Source organism: Somniosus microcephalus, chromosome 22, assembly GCF_052327205.1.
Source record: "Somniosus microcephalus isolate GS21.2 chromosome 22, FLI_Smic_1.0, whole genome shotgun sequence".
In the NCBI taxonomy this organism is placed as follows: domain Eukaryota; kingdom Metazoa; phylum Chordata; class Chondrichthyes; order Squaliformes; family Somniosidae; genus Somniosus; species Somniosus microcephalus.
The window spans coordinates 10,408,556-10,432,267 of record NC_141008.1 but is presented as its reverse complement, the minus strand read 5'-3'; the positions used below and the strand labels follow the sequence as shown (position 1 = coordinate 10,432,267).

The following is a 23,712-nucleotide window of genomic DNA, read 5'->3' as shown; positions in this document are numbered from 1 at the left end:
TAATTGTGTTTTGTAGATGACAGAGCGTGGGAAAAACCAGTACGAATCCAGTATGAGGTGGCCTCCTGTGTCACTACTACCACAACTACCATGCTTTATGGGTCTAACAGGACCTGTCGCATCAACCAACACGTTTTACTCAATATCAAAACCAATGCTCATGTGAAACCGACAGTAAATGAGATACTTAAGTATGCACAATTATGTCCCCTGTTGACTATGGGCTTCAGTGAGCTTGTGGTGTGACTGAACTCCTCCCTAAAGCATTTTTATGTTTTGAAGCAAGACAACTCAAGAATAGATATTGAATTTGACAGCATAGTGGACGATTCACACTGGTGGGATATTGGGCTTAATACATCAGCACACTGTAATGTCCCGGATATTATGAGGGTTTGGAAAACCCCCCCAGAAATGTAACTCTCCACCGAAGAGTGTACAGAGATTGAGTTTGCAAATTTTTGATACAGAAGCCTTATGTGGGACAATTCTAAAAATGTATAGAGATTTATTAAAGAACCGACATGCAATTTACAGTTGGTGAATCAGTCAATTGCAACTTTAACAGTTCTAAAAAGAGAAAACATACGATCTTATTATTAACAGAGAATCTTACTTTTAAATCTTAACTTTGCTACTGTATTACAGTTCTTAAAGTTTTCTTATACAGGATATCCATCAATATCAAATACCTTTGATCCCCGAGGTACAAAGAGTGGTAGACTAGAGCCGCCTCTGAAGCCGAGAATCGCTTTGCCCGATTAAAGCGAGTCTGATATCCCATTTGAGAGTTCAATATTTATATCCTTTCCCAGTGGTATTTCCTTTAAAGTTTTCTGCTGATGCAAGTTAATTATCTCTATTCATCTTTCTGCCGACCTCTGCAATTCTTACTGCTACATCAGCCAGAATCTTGTCTCATCTCCAGGTGTTCTGGGTTCACCATATAAAAACTGTGTGAATGACAGGTGTTCCTTATTTTATGTCATCTTTACGAGGTTTAAATTAGAACACCTTATCCAGGGTGAACCATTGTTTTTGTTCCCAAAGGTCAGCCTGTCGGAGCCATGCACCTCCTGTTTCAATAAGGTTATTTATTCAGGGTCAGCAACTGTCTTATCTCAATAGCCAGAATTCTTTCATCACTATTTCATAGTTCGGTTTCTAAATTTCCAAACCCAGTTTGTCATGTTTTAATAAGCCCAGAATGCTTTCATAAGCGAGTGTAGTTTTCTGAATAGGTTATATGGCTTATTCCTTCACACCATCACGTCCTTATTGATAAAATCACCCCCAGGTATCCACCAGCCCACCGAAATAACATATAAAAATAAAGGACCAAGAAAGAAATAGTCAGGCAGTTAGGGGCAAAGGCTTCCCCGAGGTGGCTACTACCTAATACCTTGGTCAAGTTGTATAGCTTCTAACTCCTTGTATTCTAGTCCTCTATATATAAAGACCAGCATTCTATTAGCCTTTTGATTATTTTCTGTACCTGTCCATGACATTTCAACGATTTTTGTACATGGGCCCCTAAGTCTTTTTTTACCTCCACTGTTTCTAGCTTTTCAGAATTTAGAAAGTACTCTGATCTATCCTCCTTACAGGAGTTGGCCATTTAGCCTTTCAAGCCTGCTCCACCATTCAATGAGATCATGGCTGATCTGTCACCTAACTCCATATACCAGCCTTTGCCTTTGCCCCAAAGTGGATGACCTCAGACTTGTGTATTGAAATCCGTTTGCCCCAGTTTTACCCGTTCACTTAATCCATTAATATCTCTTTATAATTTTATGCTTTCATCTACATTGCTTAAAATCCTGCCTGTCTTTGTGTCATCGGCAAAATAAGATTTGTGGCTCTTGATCCAATCATCAAAGTCATTAATAAATATAGTGAATAGTTGAGGCCCCAACACAGATCCCTGTGGGACGCCACTATATCCCATCCTGCCAATTAGAGTACCTGCCCATTATCCCTACTCTCTGTCTCCTGCCGCTCAGCCAATTTACTAACCAGATCAATAATCTGCTCTCAATTCCATGGGCTTTTAACTTAGATAACAGTCTCTTATGAGGGCCTTTATCAAATGACTTCTGGAAGTCCATATAAACAACTTCCATAGACATTCCCCTGTCCACTACTTTAGTCCCCTCTTCAAATAATTCAATCAGGTTCGTCAGGCATGACCTACCTTTCATGAATCCATGCTGGCTCTCTCTGATCAGCTAAAAATTTTCGAGGTGTTCAGTCACCCTATCCTTAATTGTCAGCTGTGACACATTCACCTCTGAGTCAGAAGGTTGTGGGTTCAAGTCCCACTCCAGGGACTGGAGCACAATAATCTAGGCTGACACTCCAGTGCAATGCTGAGGGAGTGCTGCACTGTCGGAGGTGCCATCTTTCGGATGAGACGTTAAACTGAGGCCCCGTCTGCTCTCAGGTGGACGTAAAAGATCCCATGGCACTATTTTGAAGAAGAGCAGGGGAGTTCTCCCCGGTGTCCTGAGGCCAATATTTATCGGTCAACCAACATAACAAACACAGATTATCTGATCATTATCACATTACTGTTTGTGGGATCTTGCTGAGTGCAAATTGGCTGCCACGTTTCCCACATTACAACAGTGACTACACTTCAAAAGTACTTCATTGGCTGTAAAGTGCTTTGGAACGTCTGGTGTCGTGAAAGGCGCTATATAAATGCAAGTCTTTCTTTTTTCTTTTTAATTATAGACTCTAGTATTTCCCAACAACAGATGTTAGGCTAACTGGTCTATAATTCCCTGGTTTCCCTCTCTCACCTTCCTTAAATAGCAGAGTGACATGTGCAATTTTCCAATCTAAAGGGATAGTCCCTGAATCGAGAGAATTTTGGAAGATTATAGTTCGGGCATCTGCAATGTGCTCACTGACTTCCTTTAAACCCTGGGATGGGAACCATCTGGTCCTGGGGATTTGTCACTCTTTAGTGCCATTACTTTATTCAATAATGCTATTTTGCTTACGTTAATTTTATTGTGTCCCTGTCCCCGATTCAATATTAGTTTCTTTGGGATTTCCGGCATGCCATCCTCTTCTACTGTAAATACTGTCGCAAAGTAATTATTCAACATGTCCACCATTTCCTTATTTTCATTGACAATATCACCGCTTTCAGCTTTTAAGGGGCCAACATTGCTCCTGACTACCCTCTTTTTCCTAATATAAAAGTTTTTTGCAAGTTTCTTTTCATACTCCCTTTTTGTAGCTGTTACTATCTGTTTTGTCACCTTTTGTTGTTCTTTGTATCTCTCCCAGTTGCCAGGATCTGAGCTAGTTTTTGCACTTTTGTATGTTTTTTTTAGTTTTATGTTGTCCCTTACCTCTTTAGTCATCCATGGCTTTTTTTTGGCAAATGGAGCTCTTGCCCCTCAGGGGTATAAACTGGTTCTCTATCACCTTCAATTATTCTTTGAAAACCTCCCACTGATCTGTCATTTCACCCATTAACAGTTTATCAGTCTCTCTCAATTCAATTCAATTCAATTCAATTCAAATGCTTTATTGGCATGAAAGTTTACAGAGAACCATATTGCCAAAGCTTACACAACAAAAAAGTACAGTTTTCCAACATTCTGTAGGTGTCAAACAATTTTGACCCTTGTTGGGTACATACAATATTACTTTTAAACAATATTAATTTAAACAGTCTTTGTACATCATTGGGTACATTCAGTATTAATTTTAAACAGTCCTCAGGTTGTGACATGTTGTTACATATTTGGCACCAAGGTATGGTCTGTCTCCTTCTCCCAGGACTAATCTTAATTTTGACAGGTCATCCAAATCCTTGAAATCTGGGGTTGTTTGGCTGAGCTTGTTAAATAATATGTTTCTTGATGTGTTGAATTTTTCACATTTTAGGAGGAAATGCATTTCTGTTTCAACCTCGCCGGTCAGACATTGATCACATATTCTATTCTCTCTAGGCTGCCAGGATTTCTTGTATCTCCCTTTTTCAATTGCCAGTTGGTGGTCGCTTAGTCTGTACCTGGTGAGGGTCTGTCTCTGTTTTGTGTCTCTGATGGTCGAGAGATAGTCTGCCAGTTTATATTCTCTTTTTAGGGCCCGGTAACATTCTAATCTGCTTTGGCTTTTGGTTATTTTGTTCCAATGTTCCAGGTTCTCTCTCTGTCTCCCTCACACACACAGACTGTCTCTCTGCCTCTCTATCCCCCCATCCCTCTCCCCATCTCTCCCTGGCTCTCTCCATCTGTCACTCTATCTGTCTGTCTCTGTTCCTTTATCTCTCTATTTCACCCTCTTCCTCTCTCACACACGCTCCGTTGTCTCGTTAAACATCTGAGGTCGCTCGCTGTAAATATGGTGAGCCAGTTATTTCCGAGTTTGCTCAGAGCTGATGTTGAAATGTTGCCCGAGTGACCTGATTTCAGGATTGATCGGGAGCCCGGAGTCTCAGACTGTGGGAGATCCGGAGAGCAGCAGCAACATGCAGGCTCGGGCAGTTCTCGCCTGCCTACTTCTAGCGGCAGTGAGCGCACAATCGTGAGTACAGAGGGAGCAGGGGGCGAGAGACCGGGGGGATGTTAAAGGGGAGAGAGGGGTGAGACTGGGGGATATTGATGGGGAGAGAGGGGTGAGATATGCCGTGCCGGGACTTTCCACGGTGCTCCTCGATTTCCGAGGTCCCAGACGGGACATCCCTGAGCGTCTGTCCTAACAGTCGAAGCGATTCCCAAACCCCAGCCCCCGAATACTGGCACTCAATGTCGTTAGGAATGGGATCTTCCCATGCCAGGGACCAGGCGCCAACCTCTGGCCTGGGTCCGATGGCTACTCCCTTGTCCTCTCTCGAAAGCGTGTGACAAACACTCTGATGTCGCAGGTCTTTGCCGGGCGGAGGCGGAGATTGTTTGCTCGGTGTAAACTCTCCCCATTGCGAAACCCCGGCCAGGCTGGCTGCAGAGAGCGGCACACAGTGAGCTGGGCTGGGCCGGGCCGAATCACATTTCACAAGCCTCTCCTGGCCTACGCTCAAGGTCCCTGAGACTGAGGTGATCAGTGCGAGTTCGTTACCCCTTCCATTTCCACACCAACCACCAGAAAGGTTCCGCTCATAAATTTACTGAGGATTGAACCCAATGTCCCAGAGATGGGAATCGTACAGTTTGGGGGTGAGGAGTCCCAGAGTTTTTGGGGGGTGAGGAGTCCCACAGTTTGGGGGTGAGGGGTCCCACAGATTGGGAGGTGAGGAGGCCCACAGTTTTGGGGGTGAGGTGTTCCACAGATTGGGGGGGTGAGGCGTTCCACAGATTAGGTGAGGAGTTCCACAGATTGGGGGTGAGGAGTCCCGCAGATTGGGGGTGAGGAGTTCCACAGATTGGAGGTGAGGAGTTCCACAGATTGGAGGTGAGGAGTCCCACAGATTGGGGGTGAGGTGTCTGACACTTTGGGAGTTGAGGAGTCACACAGTTTGGGGGGTGAGGAGTTCCACAGTTTGGGAGGTGAGGACTCTCACCGTTTGGGGGGGGTAAGGAGTCCCACAGTTTGGGGGTGAGGAGTTCCACAGATTGGGAGGTGAGGAGTCCCACAGTTTGGGGGGTGAGGAGTCCCACAGTTTGGGGGGTGAGGAGTTCCACAGATTGGGGGTGAGGAGTGCCACAGTTTGGGGGTGAGGCGTTCCACAGATTGGGGGTGAGGAGTCCCACAGTTTGGGGGGTGAGGAGTCCCACAGTTTGGGGGGTGAGGAGTTCCACAGATTGGGGGTGAGGAGTGCCACAGTTTGGGGGTGAGGAGTTCCACAGATTGGGGGTGAGGAGTGCCACAGTTTGGAGGTGAGGAGTTCCACAGATTGGGGGTGAGGAGTCCCACAGATTGGGGGTGAGGTGTCTGAAACTTTGGGAGTTGAGGAGTCACACAGTTTGGGGGGTGATAAATTCCACAGATTGGGGGTGAGGAGTCCCACAGACTGGGGGGTGAGGAGTCCCACAGTTTGGGGGGGGAGTCCCACAGTTTGGGGGTGAGGTGTCTGACATTTTGGGAGGTGAGGAGTCCCACAGTTTGGGAAGTGAGGCATCACACAGTTTGGGAGGTGAGGAGTCCCACAGTTTGGGGGGTGAGGTCTCTGACACTTTGGGAGGTGAGGAGTCCCACAGTTTGGGGGGTGAGGTGTCCCACAGTTTGGGGGTTGAGGAGTCCCACAATTTGGGGGGTGAGGAGTCCCACAGTTTGGGGGTGAGGTGTCTGACACTTTGGGAGGTGAGGAGTCCCAAAGTTTGGGAGGTGAGGAGTCCCAGAGTTTTGGGGGTGGTGAGGAGTCCCACAGTTTGGGGGTGAGGAGTCCCACAGATTGGGGGGTTGGTGAGGAGTCCCACAGTTTGGGGGTGAGGTGTCGTACACTTTGGGAGGTGAGGAGTCCCACAGTTTGTGGGGTGAGGAGTCCCACAGTTTGAGGGGTGAGGAGTGCCACAGATTCGGGGGGTGAGGAGTCCCACAGATTGAGGGTGAGGTGTCGGACACTTTGGGAGGTGAGGAGTCCCACACTTTGGGAGGTGAGGAGTCCTCAGATCAGGAGGTGAGGAGTGCCACAGTTTGGGGGGTGAGGAGTTCCACAGATTGGGGTGAGGAGTCCCACAGTTTGGGCTAAAGTGTCTGACACTTTGGGAGGTGAGGAGTCCCACAGTTTGGGAGGTGAGGAGTCCCATAGTTTGGGAGATGAGGAGTCCCACAGTTTGGGAGGTGAGGAGTCCCACAGTTTCGGGGCTGAGGAGTCCCAGTGTTTGGGGGATGAGGTGTTCCACAGATTGGGGGTGAGGAGTCCCACAGATTGGGGGGTGAGTAGTCCCACAGTTTGGGGAGTGAGGAGTCCCACAGTTTGGGGAGTGAGGAGTCCCACAGTTTGGGGTTGAGGAGTCCCACAGTTTGGGGGTGTGGAGTCCCACAGGTTGGTGAGGGGGGGTGAGGAGTCCCACAGTTTTGGGAGTGAGGAGTCCCACAGACTGATGAGGGGGCGGGGGTGAGGAGTCCCAAAGATTGGGGGTGAGGAGTCCCACAGTTTGGGGTTGAGGAGTGCCACAGTTTGGGGGGTGAGGTGTCCCACAGTTTTGGGGGCGAGGAGTCCCACAGATTGGGGTGTGAGGAGTCCCACAGTTTGGGGGGTGAGGAGCCCTCAGATTGGGAGGTGAGGAGTGCCACAATTTGGGGGTGAGGAGTTCCACAATTTGGGGGTGAGGAGTCCCACAGATTGGGGGTGAGGTGTCTGACACTTTGGGAGGTGAGGATTCCCACAGATTGTGGGTGGGGTGTCTGACACTTTGGGAGGTGAGGTTCCCACAGTTTGAGGGGTGAGGAGTCACACAGTTTAGGGGTGAGGAGTCCCACAGTTTGGGGATGAGGAGTCCCACAGTTTGGGGGTGAGGAGTCACACAGATTGGGAGGTGAGGAGTCTCACAGTTTGAGGGGCGAGGAGTCCCACATTTTGGGGGGTGAGGAGTCACACAGTTTGGGGGTGAGGAGTCCCACAGTTTGGGGATGAGGAGTCCCACAGTTTAGGGGTGAGGAGTCCCACAGTTTGGGGGTGAGGAGTCTCACAGTTTGGGGATGAGGAGTCACACAGTTTGGGGGTGAGGAGTCCCACAGTTTGGGGGTGAGGAGTCCCACAGTTTGGGGATGAGGAGTCACACAGTTTGGGGGTGAGGAGTCCCACAGTTTGGGGGTGAGGAGTCCCACAGTTTGGGGATGAGGAGTCACACAGTTTGAGGGGTGAGGAGTCCCATATTTTGGGGGGTGAGGAGTCACACAGTTTAGGGGGTGAGGAGTCACACAGATTGGGGGGTGAGGAGTCACACAGTTTGGGGGGTGAGGAGTCCCACAGTTTGGGGATGAGGAGTCACACAGTTTGAGGGGTGAGGAGTCCCACATTTTGGGGGGTGAGGAGTCACACAGTTTAGGGGGTGAGGAGTCACACAGATTGGGGGGTGAGGAGTCACACAGTTTAGGGGGTGAGGAGTCACACAGATTGGGGGGTGAGGAGCCCCACAGTTTGGGGGGTGAGGAGTCCCACAGTTTGGGGATGAGGAGTCACACAGTTTGAGGGGTGAGGAGTCCCACATTTTGGGGGGTGAGGAGTCCCACAGTTTGGGGGTGAGGAGTCCCACAGTTTGGGGGTGAGGAGTCCCACAGTTTGGGGATGAGGAGTCCCACAGTTTGGGGATGAGGAGTCCCACAGTTTGGGGGTGAGGAGTCCCACAGTTTGGGGATGAGGAGTCACACAGTTTGAGGGGTGAGGAGTCCCACATTTTGGGGGGTGAGGTGTCACACAGTTTAGGGGGTGAGGAGTCACACAGATTGGGGGGTGAGGAGTCACACAGTTTAGGGGGTGAGGAGTCACACAGATTGGGGGGTGAGGAGTCACACAGTTTAGGGGTGAGGAGTCCCACAGTTTGGGGATGAGGAGTCCCACAGTTTGGGGGTGAGGAGTCACACAGATTGGGAGGTGAGGAGTCTCACAGTTTGAGGGGCGAGGAGTCCCACATTTTGGGGGGTGAGGAGTCACACAGTTTGGGGGTGAGGAGTCCCACAGTTTGGGGATGAGGAGTCACACAGTTTGGGGGTGAGGAGTCCCACAGTTTGGGGGTGAGGAGTCCCACAGTTTGGGGGTGAGGAGTCCCACAGTTTGGGGGTGAGGAGTCCCACAGTTTGGGGATGAGGAGTCACACAGTTTGAGGGGTGAGGAGTCCCATATTTTGGGGGGTGAGGAGTCACACAGTTTAGGGGGTGAGGAGTCACACAGATTGGGGGGTGAGGAGTCACACAGTTTGGGGGGTGAGGAGTCCCACAGTTTGGGGATGAGGAGTCACACAGTTTGAGGGGTGAGGAGTCCCATATTTTGGGGGGTGAGGAGTCACACAGTTTAGGGGGTGAGGAGTCACACAGATTGGGGGGTGAGGAGTCACACAGTTTGGGGGGTGAGGAGTCCCACAGTTTGGGGATGAGGAGTCACACAGTTTAGGGGGTGAGGAGTCCCATATTTTGGGGGGTGAGGAGTCACACAGTTTAGGGGGTGAGGAGTCCCATATTTTGGGGGGTGAGGAGTCACACAGTTTGAGGGGTGAGGAGTCCCATATTTTGGGGGGTGAGGAGTCACACAGTTTAGGGGGTGAGGAGTCACACAGATTGGGGGGTGAGGAGTCACACAGTTTGGGGGGTGAGGAGTCCCACAGTTTGGGGATGAGGAGTCTCACAGTTTGGGGGTGAGGAGTCCCACAGTTTGGGGATGAGGAGTCACACAGTTTGAGGGGTGAGGAGTCCCACATTTTGGGGGGTGAGGAGTCACACAGTTTAGGGGGTGAGAAGTCACACAGATTGGGGGGTGAGGAGTCACACAGTTTAGGGGGTGAGGAGTCACACAGATTGGGGGGTGAGGAGCCCCACAGTTTGGGGGGTGAGGAGTCCCACAGTTTGGGGATGAGGAGTCACACAGTTTGAGGGGTGAGGAGTCCCACATTTTGGGGGGTGAGGAGTCCCACAGTTTGGGGGTGAGGAGTCCCACAGTTTGGGGATGAGGAGTCCCACAGTTTGGGGATGAGGAGTCCCACAGTTTGGGGGTGAGGAGTCCCACAGTTTGGGGATGAGGAGTCACACAGTTTGAGGGGTGAGGTGTCCCACATTTTGGGGGGTGAGGTGTCACACAGTTTAGGGGGTGAGGAGTCACACAGATTGGGGGGTGAGGAGTCACACAGTTTAGGGGGTGAGGAGTCACACAGATTGGGGGGTGAGGAGCCCCACAGTTTGGGGGGTGAGGAGTCACACAGATTGGGAGGTGAGGAGTCTCACAGTTTGAGGGGTGAGGAGTCCCACAGTTTGGGGGGTGAGGAGTCACACAGATTGGGGGGTGAGGAGCCCCACAGTTTGGGGGGTGAGGAGTCCCACAGTTTGGGGATGAGGAGTCACACAGTTTAGGGGGTGAGGAGTCACACAGATTGGGAGGTGAGGAGTCTCACAGTTTGGGGATGAGGAGTCACACAGTTTGAGGGGTGAGGAGTCCCACATTTTGGGGGGTGAGGAGTCACACAGTTTGGGGGTGAGGAGTCCCACAGTTTGGGGATGAGGAGTCACACAGTTTGGGGTGAGGAGTCCCACAGTTTGGGGGTGAGGAGTCCCACAGTTTGGGGGTGAGGAGTCCCACAGTTTGGGGGTGAGGAGTCCCACAGTTTGGGGGTGAGGAGTCCCACAGTTTGGGGATGAGGAGTCACACAGTTTGGGGGTGAGGAGTCCCACAGTTTGGGGGTGAGGAGTCCCACAGTTTGGGGGTGAGGAGTCCCACAGTTTGGGGGTGAGGAGTCCCACAGTTTGGGGGTGAGGAGTCCCACAGTTTGGGGGTGAGGAGTCCCACAGTTTGGGGATGAGGAGTCACACAGTTTGAGGGGTGAGGAGTCCCACATTTTGGGGGTGAGGAGTCACACAGTTTAGGGGGTGAGGAGTCACACAGATTGGGGGGTGAGGAGTCACACAGTTTAGGGGGTGAGGAGTCACACAGATTGGGGGGTGAGGAGCCCCACAGTTTGGGGGGTGAGGAGTCTCACAGATTGGGAGGTGAGGAGTCTCACAGTTTGAGGGGTGAGGAGTCCCACAGTTTGGGGATGAGGAGTCACACAGTTTAGGGGGTGAGGAGTCACACAGATTGGGAGGTGAGGAGTCTCACAGTTTGAGGGGTGAGGAGTCCCACAGTTTGGGGGATGAGGTGTTGCACAGATTGGGGGTGAGGAGTCCCACAGATTGAGGGTGAGGAGTCCCACAGATTGGGGGTAAGGTGTCTAACACTTTGGGAGGTGAGGATTCGCACAGTTTGCGGGGTGAGGAGTCCCACAGATTGGGGGTAACACTTTGGGGGTGAGGAGTCTCACAGTTTGGGGGGTGAGGAGTCTCACAGTTTGAGGGGCGAGGAGTCCCACAGATTGTGGGTGGGGTGTCTGACACTTTGGGAGGTGAGGTTCCCACAGTTTGAGGGGTGAGGAGTCCCACAGTTTGGGGGATGAGGTGTTGCACAGATTGGGGGTGAGGAGTCCCACAGATTGAGGGTGAGGAGTCCCACAGATTGGGGGTAAGGTGTCTAACACTTTGGGAGGTGAGGATTCGCACAGTTTGCGGGGTGAGGAGTCCCACAGATTGGGGGTAACACTTTGGGGGTGAGGAGTCTCACAGTTTGGGGGGTGAGGAGTCTCACAGTTTGAGGGGCGAGGAGTCCCACAGATTGTGGGTGGGGTGTCTGACACTTTGGGAGGTGAGGTTCCCACAGTTTGAGGGGTGAGGAGTCCCACAGTTTGGGGGATGAAGTGTACCACAGATTGGGGTTGAGGAGACCCACAGAGTGGGGGTGAGGAGTCCCACAGATTGGGGGTGAGGAGTCCCACAGTTTGGGGGTGAGGAGTCCCACAGTTTGGGGATGAGGAGTCACACAGTTTAGGGGTGAGGAGTCACACAGATTGGGAGGTGAAGAGTCTCACAGTTTGAGGGGCGAGGAGTCCCACATTTTGGGGGGTGAGGAGTCACACAGTTTAGGGGGTGAGGAGTCACACAGATTGGGGGGTGAGGAGTCCCACAGTTTGGGGGATGAGGTGTTGCACAGATTGGGGGTGAGGAGTCCCACAGATTGGGGGTAAGGTGTCTGACGCTTTGGGAGGTGAGGAGTCCCACAGTTTGGGGTTGAGGAGTCCCACAGTTTGGGGGGTGAGGAGCCCTCAGATTGGGAGGTGAGGATTGCCACAGTTTAGAGTTTGAGGAGTTCCACAGATTGGGGGTAAGGTGTCACACAGATTGAGGGTGAGGTGTCTGACACTTTGGGAGGTGAGGAGTCCCACAATTTGGGAGGTGAAGAGTCCCACATTTTGGGAGGTGAGAAGTCCCACAGTTTGGGGGCTGAGAAGTCCCACAGTTTGGGTAGCGTGGGGTGATGAGTCCCACCGCTAGTGGGGGGTGTTTAGGAGTCTCACAGTTTGGGGTTGAGGAGTCCCACAGTTTGGTGGGTGAGGAGTCCCACGGTTTGGTGGTTGAAGAGTCCCAGAGTTTGGGGTGAAGAGTTTTGCAGTTATGGGGATGAGGAGTCCCACAGTTTGGGTAGCGTGGGGTGATGAGTCCCACCGCTTGTGGGGGGTGTTTAGGAGTCCCACAGTTTGGGGTTGAGGAGTCCCACAGTTTGGTGGGTGAGGAGTCCCACAGTTTGGGGTTGAGGAGTCCCACAGTTTGGTGGGTGAGGAGTCCCACAGTTTGGTGGGTGAGGAGTCCCACAGTTTGGTGGGTGAAGAGTCCCACAGTTTTGAGGTGAAGAGTTTCGCAGTTATGGGGATGAGGAGTCCCACAGATTGGTGGGTGGAATTCTTACCCTCATTCCTTTTATTCAGTAGTGCCTCCTTCAATTCCAGGCACTTTGTGGTTCTTATCCCATCAGAGTTACGCACTGACTCCCTGGAGAAGGTTTGCGTGCTGATGGTGTCTCAGAACGATTACTTCTTCCTCAAACTGACCATTGAGCATGAGGAGACGAACACGACGATCCTTGAGAAGGAGTTGGTGGGGAATAGCAGCTATATTTGCTTCAGTTTCATGGTAAGTCTTAGTATGTTGGTTGTTTCACGAGTTTATCACTTGTTCCTGGTTCATAAGAATATAAGAAATAGGAACAGGAGTAGGCCATTTAGCCCTTTGAGCCTGCTCCACCATTCAACAAGATCATGGCTGATATTCTCCCTCAACTCCACCTTCCCACACTATGCCCACATCCCTTAATTCCGTTAGTTCCCAAAAATGTATCGACCTCTGTCTTGAATATACTCAACGACTGATTATCCACAGCCCTCTGGGGTAGAGAATTCAAAGATTCACAACCCTCTGAGTGAAGAAATTTCTCCTCATCTCAGTCCTAAATGGCCGACCCCTTATTCTGAGACAGTGACCCTGTGTTCTAGATTCGCCAATCAGGGGAAACATTTTCCCAGCATTAACCCTGTCAAGCCCCTTAAGAATTTTATATGTTTGAATGAGATCATCTCTCATTTTCCTAAACTCTAGGGAATATAGGCCTAGTCTACTCAATCTCTCCTCATAGGACAATCCCCCCACCCCAGGAACCAGTCTGGTGAACCTTCATTGCACTCCCTCTAAGACAAGTATGTCTTTCCTTAGGTAAGGAGACCAGAACTGTACCCAATACTCCAGGTGTGGCCTCACCAATGCCCTGTGTAATTGTAGTAAGACTTCTTTACTCTTATACTCTAACCCCTATGTAACAAAAGCTAACATACCATTTGCTTTCCTAATTGCTTGCTGTACCTTCATGTTAACATTCTGCGATTCATGTACAAGGACACCCAGGTCCCTCTGAATGCAAACATTTCCCAGTCTCTCACCATTCAAAAAATATTCTGCTTTTTTGTTTTTCCTATCAAAGTGGATAACTTCACACTTCTCCACATTGTATTCCATTTGCCATGTTCTTGCCCACTCAGTCAACCTGTCTATATCTCTCTGCAGCCTCTTTGTGTCCTCCTCACAGCTGATTTTCCCACTTAACTTTGTAACTTTGCAAACTTGGATGCATTACACTCAGTCCCTTCATCTAAGTCATTAATATAGATTGTAAATAGCTGCGGCCCAAGCACTGATCCTTGCGGTATCCCGTTAGTTACAGTCTGCCAACCCGAACCAATCCTCAATCCATGCTAGTATATTACCCCCAATCCCATGAGTCGTAATTTTGTGTGATTACCTCTTGTATGGCACCTTATCGAATGCCTTCTGAAAATCCAAATACACCACATCCACTGGTTCCCCCTTAGTTACAGCTTCAAAAACCTCGAACAAATTTGTCAAACATGACTTCCCTTTCATAAAACCATGTTGACTCTGCCGAATCATTTTATGGTTTTCTATGGTTCAGGCCTCCATTTCACCTCTCGCTTTACTCATTCCTCCTGCACTCTAGCGATCCTTTGGATGTTCTGTCTGCTCTCTCCAATTGCCCCCTCCCCTCATCCTCACTCAGCTGGACCCGAGACTAATTGCACCATATCCTCGAACTCAATCTTCACCAGGGTCTGAGAATAGAAGCTCCTCACCACCCAAACTGTGGGACTCCTCACCCCCCCCAAACTGTGGGACTCCTCACCCCCCCAAACTGTGGGACTCCTCACCACCCAAACTGTGGGACTCCTCACCTCCGCCAAACTGTGGGACTCCTCACCCCCCCAAACTGTGGGACCCCTCACCCCCCCAAACTGTGGGACTCCTCACCCCCCCAAACTGTGGGACTCCTCACCCCCCCCAAACTGTGGGACTCCTCACCCCCCCAAACTGTGGGACTCCTCACCCCCCCCAAACTGTGGGACCCCTCACCCCCCCAAACTGTGGGACCCCTCACCCCCCCAAACTGTGGGACCCCTCACCCCCCCAAACTGTGGGACTCCTCACCCCCCCAAACTGTGGGACTCCTCACCCCCCCCAAACTGTGGGACTCCTCACCCCCCCAAACTGTGGGACTCCTCACCCCCCCAAACTGTGGGACCCCTCACCCCCCCAAACTGTGGGACTCCGCACCCCCCCCAAACTGTGGGACTCCTCACCCCCCCCAAACTGTGGGACTCCTCACCCCCCCCAAACTGTGGGACTCCTCACCCCCCCAAACTGTGGGACCCCTCACCCCCCCCAAACTGTGGGACTCCTCACCCCCCCCAAACTGTGGGACTCCGCACCCCCCCCAAACTGTGGGACCCCTCACCCCCCCAAACTGTGGGACTCCGCACCCCCCCCAAACTGTGGGACTCCTCACCACCCAAACTGTGGGACTCCTCACCTCCGCCAAACTGTGGGACTCCTCACCCCCCCAAACTGTGGGACTCCTCACCCCCCCAAACTGTGGGACTCCTCACCCCCCCCAAACTGTGGGACTCCTCACCCCCCCCAAACTGTGGGACTCCTCACCCCCCCCAAACTGTGGGACCCCTCACCCCCCCAAACTGTGGGACTCCTCACCCCCCCAAACTGTAGGACTCCTCACCCCCCCCAAACTGTGGGACTCCTCACCCCCCCAAACTGTGGGACTCCTCACCCCCCCAAACTGTGGGACTCCTCACCCCCCCAAACTGTGGGACTCCTCACCCCCCCCAAACTGTGGGACCCCTCACCCCCCCCAAACTGTGGGACTCCGCACCCCCCCAAACTGTGGGACTCCTCACCCCACCAAACTGTGGGACTCCTCACCCCCCCAAACTGTGGGACTCCTCACCCCCCAAACTGTGGGACTCCTCACCCCCCCCAAACTGTGGGACTCCTCACCCCCCCAAACTGTGGGACTCCTCACCCCCCCAAACTGTGGGACTCCTCACCCCCCCCAAACTGTGGGACTCCTCACCCCCCAAACTGTGGGACCCCTCACCCCCCCCAAACTGTGGGACTCCTCACCTCCGCCAAACTGTGGGACTCCTCACCCCGCAAACTGTGGGACTCCTCACCCCCCCCCAAACTGTGGGACTCCTCACCTCCGCCAAACTGTGGGACTCCTCACCCCCCCAAACTGTGGGACTCCTCACCTCCCAAACTGTGGGACTCCTCACCACCCAAACTGTGGGACTCCTCACCTCCCAAACTGTGGGACTCCTCACCCCCCCAAACTGTGGGACTCCTCACCTCCCAAACTGTGGGACTCCTCACCCCCCCAAACTGTGGGACTCCTCACCTCCGCCAAACTGTGGGACTCCTCACCCCCCCAAACTGTGGGACTCCTCACCTCCGCCAAACTGTGGGACTCCTCACCCCGCAAACTGTGGGACTCCTCACCCCCCCCAAACTGTGGGACTCCTCACCCCCCCCAAACTGTGGGACTCCTCACCCCCCCCAAACTGTGGGACTCCTCACCCCCCCCAAACTGTGGGACTCCTCACCCCCCCCAAACTGTGGGACTCCTCACCCCCCCAAACTGTGGGACTCCTCACCCCCCCAAACTGTGGGACTCCTCACCTCCGCCAAACTGTGGGACTCCTCACCCCGCAAACTGTGGGACTCCTCACCCCCCCAATCTGTGGGACTCCTCACCCCCCAAACTGTGGGACTCCTCACCCCCCCAAACTGTGGGACTCCTCACCCCCCCAAACTGTGGGACTCCTCACCTCCGCCAAACTGTGGGACTCCTCACCCCGCAAACTGTGGGACTCCTCACCCCCCCCAAACTGTGGGACTCCTCACCCCCCCCAAACTGTGGGACTCCTCACCCCCCCAAACTGTGGGACTCCTCACCCCCCCCAAACTGTGGGACTCCTCACCCCCCCCAAACTGTGGGACTCCTCACCCCCCCAAACTGTGGGACTCCTCACCTCCGCCAAACTGTGGGACTCCTCACCCCGCAAACTGTGGGACTCCTCACCCCCCCCAATCTGTGGGACTCCTCACCCCCCAAACTGTGGGACTCCTCACCCCCCCAAACTGTGGGACTCCTCACCCCCCCAAACTGTGGGACTCCTCACCTCCGCCAAACTGTGGGACTCCTCACCCCGCAAACTGTGGGACTCCTCACCCCCCCCAAACTGTGGGACTCCTCACCTCCCCCAAACTGTGGGACTCCTCACCCCCCCCAAACTGTGGGACTCCTCACCCCCCCCAAACTGTGGGACTCCTCACCCCCCCCCCCAAACTGTGGGACTCCTCACCCCCCCCAAACTGTGGGACTCCTCACTCCCCCCAAACTGTGGGACTCCTCACCCCCCCCCCCAAACTGTGGGACTCCTCACCCCCCAAACTGTGAGACTCCTCACCACCCAAACTGTGGGACTCCTCACCCCGCAAACTGTGGGACTCCTCACCCCCCAAACTGTGAGACTCCTCACCACCCAAACTGTGGGACTCCTCACCCCGCAAACTGTGAGACTCCTCACCCCCCAAACTGTGAGACTCCTCACCCCCCCAAACTGTGGGACTCCTCACCCTGCAAACTGTGGGACTCCTCACCCCGCAAACTGTGGGACTCCTCACCCCCCCCAAACTGTGGGACTCCTCACCCCCCCCCAAACTGTGGGACTCCTCACCCCCCAAACTGTGGGACTCCTCACCCCCCCCAAACTGTGGGACTCCTCACCCCCCCCCCCCAAACTGTGGGACTCCTCACCCCCCCCAAACTGTGGGACTCCTCACCCCCCCAAACTGTGGGACTCCTCACCACCCAAACTGTGGGACTCCTCACCCCCCCAAACTGTGGGACTCCTCACCCCCCCAAACTGTGGGACTCCTCACCCCCCAAACTGTGGGACTCCTCACTCCGAAACCGTGGGACTCCTCACCCCCCCCCAAACTGTGGGACTCCTCACCCCCCCAAACTGTGGGACTCCTCACCCCCCCCAATCTGTGGGACTCCTCAGCCTCCAAACTGTGGACTCCTCACCCCCCAAACTATGGGACTCCTCACCACCCAAACTGTAGGACTCCTCACCACCCAAACTGTGGGACTCCTCACACCCCCAAACTGTGGGACTCCTCACCTCCCAAACTGTGGGACTTCTCACCTCCCCCAAACTGTGGGACTCCTCACCACCCAAACTGTGGGACTCCTCACCACCCAAACTGTGGGACTCCTCACCACCCAAACTGTGGGACTCCTCACCACCCAAACTGTGGGACTCCTCACCACCCAAACTGTGGGACTCCTCACCACCCAAACTGTGGGACTCCTCACCACCCAAACTGTGGGACTCCTCACCACCCAAACTGTGGGACTCCTCACCACCCAAACTGTGGGACTCCTCACCACCCAAACTGTGGGACTCCTCACCACCCAAACTGTGGGGACTCCTCACCACCCAAACTGTGGGACTCCTCATCCCCCCAAACTGTGGGACTCCTCACCTCCCCCAAACTGTGGGACTCCTCACCCCCCAAACTGTGGGACTCCTCACCCCCCAAACTGTGGACTCCTCACCCCCCAAACTGTGGGACTCCTCACTCCGAAACCATGGGACTCCTCACCCCCCCCCCAAACTGTGGGACTCCTCACCCCCCAATCTGTGGGACTCCTCACCCCCCAAACTGTGGACTCCTCACCCCCCAAACTGTGGGATTCCTCACCACCCAAACTGTAGGACTCCTCACCACCCAAACTGTGAGACTCCTCACACCCCCAAACTGTGGGACACCTCACCTCCCAAACTGTGGGACTTCTCACCTCCCGCAAACTGTGGGAACTCCTCACACCCCCAAACTGTGGGACTCCTCACACCCCCAAACTGTGGGACTCCTCATCACCCAAACTGTGGGACTCCTCACCACCCAAACTGTGGGACTCCCTACCACCCAAACTGTGGGACTCCTCACACCCCCAAACTGTGGGACTCCTCACACCCCCAAACTGTGGGACTCCTCACCACCCAAACTGTGGGGACTCCTCACCACCCAAACTGTGGGACTCCTCACCACCCAAACTGTGGGACTCCTCACCACCCAAACTGTGGGACTCCTCACCACCCAAACTGTGGGACTCCTCACCACCCAAACTGTGGGACTCCCTACCACCCAAACTGTGGGACTCCTCACACCCCCAAACTGTGGGACTCCTCACACCCCCAAACTGTGGGACTCCTCACCACCCAAACTGTGAGACTCCTCACCACCCAAACTGTGGGACTCCTCACCACCCAAACTGTGGGACTCCTCACCACCCAAACTGTGGGACTCCTCACCACCCAAACTGTGGGGACTCCTCACCACCCAAACTGTGGGACTCCTCACCACCCAAACTGTGGGACTCCTCACTCCCCAAACTGTGGGACTCCTCACCCCCCAAACTGTGGGACTCCTCACCACCCAAACTGTGGGACTCCTCACACCCCCAAACTGTGGGACTCCTCACCACCCAAACTGTGGGACTCCTCACACCCCCAAACTGTGGGACTCCTCACCACCCAAACTGTGGGACTCCTCACCACCCAAACTGTGGGACTCCTCACCACCCAAACTGTGGGACTCCTCACCACCCAAACTGTGGGGACTCCTCACCACCCAAACTGTGGGACTCCTCACCACCCAAACTGTGGGACTCCTCACTCCCCAAACTGTGGGACTCCTCACACCCCCAAACTGTGGGACTCCTCACACCCCCAAACTGTGGGACTCCTCACACCCCCAAACTGTGGGACTCCTCACCACCCAAACTGTGTGATTTTCTCAACCCCCAAGCTGTGGGATTATTCATCGAACTTTGCCAATATTTATCCCTCAACCAACACCAGAGAAAGTGAAGATCTGGTCATTATCTCATTGGCTCTTTGTGGAGCTTGCTGTGCACAGATTGGCTGCAGCGTTTCCCTACATTACAACAGTGACCACACCTCAAAAGTACCTCATTGGCTGTGAAACGCTTTGGGACGTCCTGAGGCCCTGAAGGTGTTATTATATAAATATAAGTTGTCCCTTTATCTCTAGTTGGACCCGAATGATACCGGGGTGAAAAGGGTTAAATTTGAGGACCAGTTGCATAGACTGGGCTTGTATTCCCCTGAAATATGAAAGATTAGGGCGTCACCTAAGTGAGGAGTTTAAGATGATTGAAAGATGTTAGCTTTCATCTCAAGAGGGCTGAAATACAAAGGGGTGGAAGTTATGCTCCAGTTATAGGAACAGAAGAACATAAGAATTCGGAGCAGGAGTCGGCCATACGGCCCCTCGAGCCTGCTCCTCCATTCAGTAAGATCATTGCTGATCATTGACCTCAACTCCACTTTCCCACCCGATCCCCATATCCCTTGATTCCCCTAGAGTCCAAAGATCTATCGATCTCAGCCTTGAATAAATCAAAGACTCCGCCTCCACAGCCCTCTGGGGCAGAGAATTCTAAAGATTCACAACCCTCTGAGTGAAGAAATTCCTCCTCATCTCGGTTTTAAATGGCCGACACATTATCCTGAGGCTGTGCCCCCTGGTTCTAGACTCTCCAGCCAGGGGAAACAACTTCTCAGCATCGACCCTGTCAATCTCTCTCAGAATCTTCTGTTTCAATGAGATCTCCTCTCATTCTTCCAAACTCCAGAGAGTGCAGGCCCAATCTACTCAATCTCTCCTCATATGACAACCCTCTCATCCCAGGAATCAATCTAGTGAACCTTCATTGCACTGCCTCTAAGGCATGTGTGTCCTTTCTCAGATAAGAATACCAGAACTGTGCCCAGTACTCCAGGTGTGGTCTCACCAAGGCCCTGTACAATTGGAGCAAGACTTCCTTACTCTTATACTCCAACCCCTTGCAATAATGGCCAACATGCCATTTGCCTTCCTGATTGCTTGCTGTGCGTGCATGCTAACTCTCTGTTTCCTGTACAAGGACACCTAAATCTCTCTGACCACAAACATTTGAAAGTTTCTCACCATTTAAAAAATATTCTATTTTTCTATTCTTCCTACCAAAGTGAATAACCTCACATTTCCCTACATTATACTCCATCTGCCACCTTACTGCCCACTCACTCAGTCTATCTATATCCCTTTGCAGACTCTTTGGGGGAGAAATTGGGTGCCTTTGCAGCCCCCGTTATCACCTCCGGGGGCGCCAATGGGGCGCTACCAGCTTTGCAACCAGGCGCGGCGCTAGTACCGACAGCCGCGAGATTGAGCTGGAGGTTTGTGGCGGCGGTAACCTCTAGCGCCACGATCTCCTGCACCCGGAGATCACGACGTCATCCAGGTGCGCAGCGCCCCGGCTCAGAAATTCACTCTCGCCCCCTGCCTGAGCACCTGCCCGTAGCAGCGACAGGTAGAAGAGGCGGTTTGCAGTCGGAGGAGGCTGGAGGAGCGCTATATAAAGGGGTCAACTTACAGGGGTTTTTTTTGTCGGCAAACAATGCTGCCTTGTCAGTTTGACACAAACAGACAGACGTTTTGACCCATTTGACCATTTTCAACTTGAAGGAGTATTCTGGCTGAGAAAAATTTATCACAAATTTATCACAAAATGCGCAACGTCAAATTAACAATTTAATATCGATCACAACTCTCTTACGAAACACAGCTATTCATAAAGAAACACAATATATTTACAAACACATCAATTTATTAACACACACTACCCCAATTTGCTAATGAAGTATTCTTTTCTCCTCCTCAGTGTCAGCCGTGGCTCAGTGGGCAGCACTCTCTCTTCTGAGTCAGAAGGTTGTGGGTTCAGGTCCCACTCCAGGGACTTGAGCACATAAAGCTACGCTGACACTCTAGTGGAGTGCTGCACTGTCAGAGGTGCTGTCTTTTGGATGAGACGTTAAACTGAGGCCCCGTCTGCTCTCTCAGGTGGACGTAAAAGATCCCATGACACTATTTCGAAGACGAGGAGTTCTCCCCGGTGTCCTGGCCAGAGATTTGGCAGATGGAATACAATACTGGAAAGTGTGAGGTTATGCACTTTGGCAGGAAAAATCATAGAGCAAGTTATTATCTTAATGGCAAGAAACTGGAAAGTACTGTAGTACAAAGGGATCTGGGGGTCCTGGTGCACGAAACTCAAAAAGTTAGTATGCAGGTGCAGCAAGTGATTAAGAAGGCCAATGGAATGTTGGCTTTTATTGCTAGGGGGTTGGAATATAAAAACAGGGAGGTATTGCTGCAGTTGTACAAGGTATTGGTGAGGCCGCACCTGGAATACTGCATACAGTTTTGGTGTCCATACTTAAGAAAAGACATACTTGCTCTCGAGTCAGTACAAAGAAGGTTCACTCGGTTAATCCCGGGGATGAGGGGGTGGTCATATGAGGAGAGGTTGAGTAGATTGGGACTCTACTCATTGGAGTTCAGAAGAATGAGAGGCGATCTTATTGAAACATATAAGATTGTGAAGGGGCTTGATCGGGTGGATGCGGTGAGGATGTTCCCAATGATGGGTGAAACTAGAACTAGGGGGCATAATCTTAAAATAAGGGGCTGCTCATTCAAAACTGAGATGAGGAGAAACTTCTTCACTCAGAGGGTGGTAGGTTTGTGGAATTTGCTGCCCCAGAAAGCTGTGGAAGCTACATCATTAAATAAATTTAAAACAGAAATAGATAGTTTCCTAGAAGTAAAGGGAATTAAGGGTTACGGGGAGCGGGCAGGAAATTGGACATGAGTCTGGGTTCGGAATGGTCATGGCCCTGTGGGTAGTGGAGTGGGCCCAGGGGCCGTGTAGCCTTGTTCTGCTCCTACTGTGTTCTAATTCTGTTAGATTTCAGGAGATGGTTTTATTCCTGTTCCTGGCTGGGGTGGAGATCGCCTTTACAGAAGGTAAGTACTGTAGAAAATATAGGGACAGAGTGATCTCCTGGAAGAATTTCGATCGCCTAGATGGGTCGGAGAGGAATTTCCCAGATTTTTTTCTCCCAAATTGGCCATTGGGTCTTTATCTGGTTTTTCGCCTCTCCCGGGAGATCACATGGGTTCGGGTGGATGCAGAGTGATAGAAGATTTGAGGTTAGGATCAGATCAGCCATGATCTTATTGAATGGTGGAGCAGGCTCGAGGGGCCGATTGGCCTACTCCTGCTCCTATTTCTTATGTTCTTATGTTCTTATTCCTCAATCAACATCACTAAAACAGATTATCTGGTCATTATCACATTGCTGTTTGTGGGAGCTTGCTGTGCGCAAATTGGCTGCTCCGTTTCCCACATTACAACAGTGACTCCACTTCAAAAAGTATTTCATTGGCTTTAAAGAGCTTTGGGCCGTCTGGTGGTCGCGAAAGGCGCTATAGAAATGCAAGTCTTTCTTCTTCTTCAATGATTTCCCTCCCCTTTGGAGTTCCCCCATCCCAACCCTGCTGCTCCTGGGATGGCAGGAATGACGTATGAGGAGAGATTGGGTCGATTGGGCTTATACTCACTGGAATTTAGAAGAATGAGAGGGGATCTCATTGAAACTTATAAAATTCTAACAGGACTAGACAGACTAGATGCAGGAAGGATGTTCCCGATGTCCGGGGAGTCCAGAACCAGGGGTCACAGTCTAATGATAAGGGTTAAGCCATTTAGGACAGAGATGAGGAGGAATTTTTTCACCCAGAGAGTGGTGAACCTGTGGAATTCTCTACCACAGAAGGCAGTGGAGGCCAATTCATTAAATATATTCAAGAAGGAGTTGGATATATTTCTTAAGGCTAAAGGGATCAAGGGATATGGGGAGAAGGCAGGAACAGGGTACTGAATTTGGATGATCAGCCATGATCTCATTGAATGGCGGAGCAGGCTCGAGGGGCCGAATGGCCTACTCCTGCTCCTATCTTCTATGTTTTTAATGTGGCCCCAGTGGCTGCAGCAAGGCTGGTGGAAGGCTGCTGAATGTTGGAGCCAGAGACTGCTGATGGCCTTGAAGGGCGCCCTCGACCAGCTCTGGGCCTGGAGGGCCCAGCTGCAGACTGCACCACCTCAGCATGGGCGGCAGCAGTCTGGGCTGGCTGGGCTACAGACTGCGTCAATTGCAATGGCGGAGTGGCAGTGGTGGGAGCAGGAATGCTGTCATCCTGAGAGAGGACAGCACCTTCCTGCTCGGCCGGCACTCTGCCACTCCCCCGGGGCAGTACCTCAGCATCCAGAGCAATCTGCTCGAGCACAGATTGCTGGCCTGCTGTGGCACCGTGAGAGCCCCGGTGGACTGTGGGCGACCCAGCGAGGATGGCATCAGTCAGCGCTTGCGTGGCATCATTCTGAGAGGCATGAGAGCA

General features: G+C 52.4%; 1 protein-coding gene across 3 annotated transcripts in view; it reads left to right on the top strand.

Annotated features, from left to right (window-relative positions):
• Nucleotides 1-4,432: 4,432 nt before the first annotated feature.
• Nucleotides 4,433-23,712, top strand: part of LOC147102027 (alpha-2-macroglobulin-like) — a 275,879-nt gene continuing 256,599 nt past the window's right edge. For 2 of the 3 annotated variants that reach the window (XM_085964172.1, XM_085964171.1), the window contains exons 1-2: nucleotides 4,434-4,548; nucleotides 12,423-12,606. In XM_085964172.1, coding sequence (XP_085820298.1) covers nucleotides 4,493-4,548; nucleotides 12,423-12,606 — 240 coding nt within the window. In that variant the 5' untranslated portion in view covers nucleotides 4,434-4,492. Of the gene's footprint in view, nucleotides 4,549-12,422; nucleotides 12,607-23,712 lie in introns of all 3 variants that reach the window. The other variant, XM_085964174.1, reaches the window with a different exon arrangement.